At 36.6% G+C, this 8373-nt stretch overlaps 1 protein-coding gene across 1 annotated transcript in view; it reads right to left on the bottom strand.

Annotated features, from left to right (window-relative positions):
* LOC104525675 (DNA polymerase alpha catalytic subunit-like) overlaps positions 1 to 8373 on the bottom strand; it is a gene marked incomplete at its 3' end in the record, with an annotated part of 70552 nt that overhangs the window by 24095 nt on the left and 38084 nt on the right. The window contains exon 4 of the mRNA XM_010168892.1: positions 1336 to 1452. Within this exon, the coding sequence (XP_010167194.1) occupies positions 1336 to 1452 (117 nt within the window). The remainder of the gene's footprint in view (positions 1 to 1335; positions 1453 to 8373) is intronic.

Below are 8373 nucleotides of genomic sequence, written 5' to 3' on the forward strand. Positions count from 1 at the left end.
AATTGGATCAAAACCTGAATTTCTTCATAAATTTTTGTTGATAACTAATATGTCTGGACAATTCTACTAGCCATATAATCCTCGGTCTCTTTTTCCACTGGTATTGGCTTTAAATTTCTCACGGCAATATACTTCGAATTAATGGCATAGGTGAAAGGTTTGTTCTCTGCCAGATTTGCTTTTCTTCCTTTTTAATTTTATGTGATATCACCTGGTTCCTGTGTTAGGAGATTGGGAACTTCCACTTATTTTTACCTACTTTTTAATGCTGTTCATTATCTGATCTTCTTATATGCTTCAACATTAACTTAACCACCAATGCAAAAAGTGGCTATCTTTTGATCAGTCTCTCTCTGACAATGCTGCTTCAGTCCCTTGACTTTTACTGACATTTATCCTTTGTGACTGCAGTACTGAATAAGAAGGATCAAAAAAAAAATCTCATGTGGTAAATAAAAAAATGTTGTTCAGGGCATTCACTTGACAGCCCCACCTCAAGCCCTTAATTTTGTAAGTTTTATAAAAGTAAAGATAATTTAAAGACTTATTACAACCTTAAATGAACCCAAATCAAAGATTCCCTATTTTCTTTACAGACTCTTTTTCTCTTTCTTTGGTTGTCTTATGTAAATTCTGGAAAATATAAATTCTTCTAAATTCTAAACTTTTTTTTTTTTATTATTCTCTTTTTCCTTACAAGGAAATTGAAGTCCTTTGCCAGAATTTTACAATGTGAAACAGAACCAGTTTTTTCAATCTCAGAATCCAAGAGAACCAGCTAGGGTGGAGCAGGCAGCCCTGAACTTTGCAAGGCCAGACCTTGTAGCTCAATGTGAGATTTAAAAGCTTCTATATTTTTCAGGCATGGAGCCAAATCCAAGTGTGTAAAACCCAGAGCTTCTCATGTGAAAATACTTACGCCTTAGAGTACCCCCACCTCCAGCTCCTCAGCACCAAATTCAGCCAGGTGAGAACTAGTCAGCAGAAAAGGTGGCAGTTGTTTTTGTTTCAGAAGGTGGGTTTTGTTTGTCTGTTATAATTTACCTGTATTCTGGCAGACACATTCCAGCAAATTCTAGTTTGCTGATCAAATGCTTGTCAGCTGGAAAATTTCCAAATACAGCAGCTGCATGGCATGCTCTCTTCACAGCAATGAGGACACAGCTTAAATGCGGAGTAGAAAAAGCATAAACAGTCCCCTTTAAACTAATAAACTAATTAAAAATTCCTGCTTAATCCTGCTACCTTTGAAAGTCTGAGTTCAGAGAGAGAGAGAGGCGAGCCTCAGGAGAATCCTGCTGCACTGCCATCAAAGGTTTATCCTAAACCACTCACCTCTGGCCTCAGGACAGCCTTCTTGCAGGCCTGGCACACAGGGCCACTGCGGGAAAAACTCAGGGGGAGTCGACGGGTTCGATTCTGGCAAGTTGGCTCCTCACATATTAACCAACCCTGCAGAAAGGAAGAATGTAGACAAAAATACATTTTGACCATAAATTCAAGTTCTAGCTTCTTTTTACCCCATTTAAACAATGAATCATACTCAGGGAAGAAAAAAAAAAAAATCCCAACTTCAGCACCCTCTGTGAAGCGGTACTATAGTATGTCCAAAGAGGGGAAGGTCCGCGTTTAAGGTAACACAAGCAATGTTGGAGTCCTCTTGCTTCAAAATCCCACAGTCTGCACAGTGCAGTCATCCCTTTCTTGAAATATTCTGAAACCTCTGCTCTTCTCCAGTTCAGACAATGTTAATATGTAACAGAATTATTTTATACAACTATGTAGACCAGACAGCAAGAGACCCCAGAGACCCATAACAAATTAAAATTTAAAGTGCCATTTCCTTGCTTGGGCTTTAGACGGGAAAAGCAGTTTTAACTTTTAGGTTTTCTGATGACAGCCAGAAGCTTTCTTTCCTTTTCTATCTTTTTATTTTATTTTATTTTATTGAAAGCTATTGAGACTTCTGGCTCATTTAGGAAAAACTAACATTGTGCTGAGTTAGAATGAACTAAAATCTGAGCCAGCTTGCTATACCTCAGCTTAGGGAGACAACGCAAAAGGCTTCTTTTAAGAGTACGAAAGAAAGAACGCTTCTGAGATTGGTAAGGATGTACCTTTTGTACAGGTACAACCACAGGTTAAACCAATGCCACATCTCATCTCTAAAAAACACCAATAACAGATACCTAAGTTTTCCAGCAGATTCTCCCAGCTTTTGGAAATGGCTCAAGGACTTCCTGAATCACTCACTCTATTCAGTGGTGATGGATGCATTACTACCCCCATCTCAATGAATTTCAAGTGCTTTTGGAACCAATATAAACTTTTAGCATCTGCAACATCCTGCAGAACAACTACACACTATATGAAAAACTAACATCTTTTCCTTGCACACATCAAAAAAAAAAATTAGAGAGAAAAAGATTTTCTTTTTTTAATGCCTTCTAGTTCTTCTATCAGGAGAGACTAGGAATAATCATTCTGCATTCACCTTTTCCATGCCACTCATGATTTTATAGACCTCCATCACATCATCTGCAATCAAACTCTTTTCCAAACCACAGTCCTAATTTACTTAGTTGTTCCTGGCATGGAAACCACTCCACTTTTTTGTTGCCCTTCTCGGAATCTCTTCCAGGTCTTTTTGAAATGAAAGGGTGGAGGAAAATGAGACAAATGGGGAGGGAGATGAAACCAGTACTGCACACTGTATTCATGATGCTAGATGAACATGAATTTATACAGAAACAAGATGGTATTTACCATCTTGTTCTCTGATCCTTTCTTTCCTTAAGTTCTGTTTGCCTGAAGCACTACTGAGCATTTGAGCACTGAGCAGTAATTTCCAGAAAGATATTTATTATTATCCAAGAATTATAATTGTATTATTCACTAGTAAGTCAATACATGCATTGTATACAAAATTAAGATTGGGTTTTTAGCATCTGCATCACTAAACATTACTTGACAGAGGATTTAATTTTCCATTGTTAAATGACAAAGTCGACTTGGTATCACAAGGTCTTTCTGCAACTTCTCAAACAGTTCCTGCTTTTACCACCCCTAAGCAGGCTCAACACTGTCAAACTCCGCATTTCAGATTATCAGCTGATGATGTCCCTGCTAGGAGCAGTGACTGTTTATTTTTGTCTTTGTTTCCAAAATTTGTTTTTGTTGCTCCTGCAAAGTTTAATCTAACCATACCAAGATTCCTGCTACTTTTGACAGAAATATTACAAACCAGAGAGCAACTCAAAAAGTTGCTTGCTTCCTTGCTCACTGGCTCTTTAACAAGTTGTCTCAACATCATGCTCTGACAATTACTTCTACTTAATTTCCATGGTGGCAAGTCAGGCTTCCAATTATTATCATGTTTTTACCCTTCTAGTTTCCACAGCTCCCCTCAGAGCACTATTGTCACTATCACCATCTTGGTTACAAGTCAATAATGGTAGCCTGCAACTACATACCTTTTCTGGCTTTCATTTCCTGGAGATTCTGGTTTGACGGCAAAGCATATTTGTTAGTAAGAGGTGACTTACGTTTTCTTTCCTCAATGGCATGGCCAAAAACAAATCTGTATTTTGTACTTCAGTAATCCAGCATACTGATTCAATACGACTCTGTCAGTAGCCTAGTTTAAAGTTAGATATTTGAGGTACTCTATTTCGAATACTTCGGAATGTGTGTGGAGAAATACATAAACTTTAGTTTTCCATTTTCCAAAACTCTGTTAAAATGGGATTTGACTATTTGACTATACCTACTCTTAAAAGTATTGTGGGTGGAATTTTTTGCCTTTTTTTTGTTTGTGGTTTTTTTCCCCCCTTGGATTTTTTTTTGTTTGGATTTTTAAAAAAATTTTTGTCACTGTCTTTCCTATCATTTACTGAAATATGCAGAGATTTTGTTTGTTTTTGCAGCTTGTTCTCTAAAGGATCAGATAATCTGAACACTATGTTCTCTCATGTTTGTCAGCTTTATCCCTATCTTAAACTTAAAAAATATATTCTTCTGTAATGTTTTCAAAAGCGCTAGAAGTCTGATTCAGTTTTTGTTCGCTTTTTTTAAGACGAAACCTCAAATCCTTTCCAAATAACTTCATTTATTTCAGAGACCTCTCCTCTTTCACCATTTCTCCTCCCATATCATATTCTCAATATTATCCCACTCAGTGACAAGCCCACCAAAATACTTCCTGTTGTTCTAGCAGAGAGGAGCTTTTATGACCCTGTGGGCAGACCAAAAAAAATTCTGTGGGGAACTTCATGCCAACAATAATGTATGTAGCACTACCTAAAATGCATGTGCTCGAGTCCATAATGCAGAAATGGAAAGAGCCATTAAGATATACATTTAGGGTTCACTTCAGCCAACTTTAGGTATCTAAAAGTCTGATACCCAGTCTAAGCTAGTCACACTATCATCAGTTTATAGTAAATGGAAGAAGAAATAAGCATCTCCAAAAAGCAATTCATTTAACAGATTTTGGGATGAGAAAAATCCTGCTCTAGATTCTCTTAATAAAATAAGAGTACACCTAATGTCATAGCAAACTTGATGGAAGCAGTATGATCAGTGTATCTAATCACTATGTTTGAGTTTTACTGTTATGTAGATTAACAATGTAAATCGTTACATATTTAATAGTGCATGGCAAGAAAATTCCAAGAATCCCGAAGTCTTCTGTGGATTTAATTTTGATCTCTCGCACAACAGTTGTCCTAGCAGTCCTAGCACCACTCTCCTTGTCACATACAAATTATTTATGACAAATATTTCACAAGTGACATTAGGAAGATATACACAAGACTGAGCTACTTCATCAGCAGATGCTTCACCATGGAAAGTCCTAATTTAGGACCTGACTTAACATAGACATCTGACCTGTGTCTTCTGGAGTCAGCAGATGTAAACAAGCCCCAAGTGAAAAAGCTAGTCCTTAGCTTTGGTTTTGCAAATGAACACAAGATTTATTTCTAAAAGAGGAAGGTGCTAAATAACATTAACATTTTTTAAATAACTCAATTTTAATAGACATGGAGTAACTTCCTAATGAAAAAAGCTATCCAGGGATAGCACTAATATCTTCAGGCACTCACTTATGTGAGTATTGAGAATATCATCAGAGCCACTGTGAGAGAAAACACAAAAACATTTCTGGAAAGGATAATGAATTGTCATAGATCTTCCATTAAGTTAATTCTTAGAGACAAAAATCTATGCTCTGTGTGGAAAGCTGTTTATGCCATATTTACTTATTATGTGGCATCTCCACCTTCCTAGAAACATCTGGTAGCAGTCTGACACAAAAAGGGCTTTAAAATACACAGCTAGGCAGGGGGAGGTGCAGAGGGTGTCCCCACCCCTTCCAAAACCCCCCTGTTTAAAAGCATAATTGTTTCAGCTGTAACTATGAAAAGATTCTATTCAAAGACTCATGACTCAAAACATATTAAATTACTACATTTGAACTTTAAAACAATTTATTATACTATAAAAACAAAGCATGGAAACTGTCAGATAGTAAGGTACTTAGGGAATGCAAGTGCAAGTGAAAAAACAAAGCCTGGAATAGGAGCAGCATCTCAACTTCGGCTGAGCAGAATACTCAAAAATAGACAACCATGAAAATAATACAGGATAAAAGTGTTTTCTGCCACCTATTGGCATTTTTAGCTAACAATTAAACAAAGGACAACACCATTTGCAAGGTACTGCTGCTATTGTCTTATAAGGGAAAGCATAGATGGTCCACCCAAACTACCATTGAATAATAACATTTGAAGCAAGTTTCTTTATGAAATTGTTTTGGTCTAGTGCAGTCACTCCTGAAGAAATCGCTGGGAACTTTGCTGGTCACAAAATACAGGTGAAAAAAGAAGACTGAAAAACCCTGCTTAAACTAAAAACAATAGCTTAGGATAAAAATAAGCATTCAAATTCAACAGCTTACAATTATACCTGTTTTCAACTACTAAGAAATAATGATCTAAACATACTGAACAGCACGTTTCTCTATAAACTATATTTTAAAAAATGGAGATCTAAGTTGTTGCCTAGAATAAAAAAAACCCAAACATGTTACGTAGATACTAACTAACTAAATGTCCCTTCAATTCCTGTAGAAAACAGCTCATGTCATTTGTATAGACCTCCTACCAGTTATAATACATACTAAAGAGGTGTTTTCTTCTTTGTCACCTCTCTATTCAGGTCTTATTTGCGTTTGTTTGTACTCACTATCTGTTAATCTCTCTTAACAAATGACAACAATAACTCTTGCTATTATGCATGGAAATTAAATATGTAGATAACTGTGCAAAGGGAGCTATTTTTGAAAAAAGCAGTATCAGAAACATGTAGCTCTTTATGTCTCTTGTTTTGCTTTGATAATTAAGCCATAGCCCTGATTTGTTTTAAACAAAAAACTTTTCCATGGACATGCATGTTGCAATCAAATACAATACACACATTATGTTCTGATTCAATTTGTTCAAGTACATTATTGTTAACCCTTAGATCCATGCCTGTTGTCTTCACTGACCAAACAAAACCAATCCTCCATTTCCCAGCAGCTATCACTGAGTCTGTAAATTAATTTGCAATAGATCAAACAAATTCATAATAGGAAACCTTCAGTTTTGTTCTACTTGGTATCTGCACTGCTGTGGGAAATGAAATACTAGTTGAATTGGGGGGGAAGCAACCTGCATTTTCAAACATTCTGTCTATAAATGCTTAGTTCATTTTAAAATATAAAAAGTGTATACAACAAAAAACCCTGAAGTAAATGCACAATTTAAAAGAAAGTCCCTGAAGAGTACTATATCCACAAACTGTAGCTAAGAGGGAGAAATTTGCAAGTCAAAAGTAATTTTCTTTCTTTATAAGTCTGTTCTTGAGAATTAGCCTCTCACATTCTAGTGATCAACAAGCATTATAAATATTACCCCAAAAATACAGAGGCAAGCGGTTTTAGAACAGCCTTTCAAACAGAATTTGCAGGAGTCAACAACAAACATTTACTGGCCTTTATCCTAATAGGAATGTAGCTTGGTTGACTGCTACAGTAGAAGACTGGATGTGCTTCTCTACAACACTTCAGTGCTGTACCTGTTCCTGCCTTAAGACAGTCTGGATGCTGAGGGACTACAGTGCTTTAAAAGTTCACACAGAATGAAAAAATGCTTTAGCAAAAAGAAGAAAGCTGCAAGCACTGAATTATTCAGAGGTCACTATCAGTTACTTTGGAGTTGAACTTAAAATGTAATTAGTGCTTGCTTCTCTACAATCTTACTCTCCAATGAAGACAATCTTAATGTGGATTTTTGAAAACGACATCTTGGTGGATGACATCCACTCTCCAGATGGCTGTGACACCTAACCTCAGGCACACTGGATCCAAAATTCATGGCTTTCTCCCTACAGAGCTGAAATTACCACCTTAAATCAAACCTGCCAGAAGGGAAGTGTAGGAACACAACCTGGACATGCTTTCCTTGTCAACCAGCATAAGCTTGCTGTTCATCTCATTGATCAGCAAACCAGTTTGTGGAAGGCTGAATGTCAGAGACCACAAAACACAAGTTTTCTGATTCAGGCATCATTGTGAGTTACTAATCAAGCCACTCTAACTTCAAAATGACCTCTCCTTTCAGACTACTCTTACAAAAGCATATTATTTCCACTAATTCCAGGACCAGAATCTTCAAACCCCATTTTCATGCCAATGTCCACTATTATGGATAGCATTGTCGTCTAATAGGGCAAATCTGTTCGAAGTGGCTTTAAATCCCCTGGAAGAATGAGGTTCCACCAATATCGCGTTACTGGGTAAACTATCAAATCTACTGATACCCCCATGCAATGTTAAAAGATCCATGATTTTATGAAATATTTTATATGAAGTTTCCCATGGCAACAGCTGACTTGACTCAGTGACCTGAAAGTTATCAGTTCCATTTGCAATAAGTTGTTCTACATGGCACGTGTGATCTCCCTGTTCCACCTGTCAGTTTCCTGTAATATCTGAAAGTTTGGGGGAGCAGATAAACAAACGCTTCTTAGAGCATACAGCATTTCAGGAATTCCAACTTGAGCCGAAATCTCTGTTTGCACATTCTTTGGCCAATGTTTTGACTATTAGTAGTAGCTACATCTTTTAAGAATTACATTACAATTTTACACTTGAAATACCAAAAGTGGTAGTATCAGTATCAACTTAAAGATGAGCTATTGCTGTAAAGTCAGGAAAGTTTTTCTGCTGTGTACCAAAACCCAAATTATTTTGAAATAATTTCAACTTCTAATCTGCTTTTTTGCCTGTTCAGAACAAGGAAATACTCTAGGAATAACATTGACTTGATC

Source organism: Antrostomus carolinensis, unplaced genomic scaffold, assembly GCF_000700745.2.
Source record: "Antrostomus carolinensis isolate BGI_N321 unplaced genomic scaffold, ASM70074v2 scaffold10785, whole genome shotgun sequence".
Taxonomy (NCBI): domain Eukaryota; kingdom Metazoa; phylum Chordata; class Aves; order Caprimulgiformes; family Caprimulgidae; genus Antrostomus; species Antrostomus carolinensis.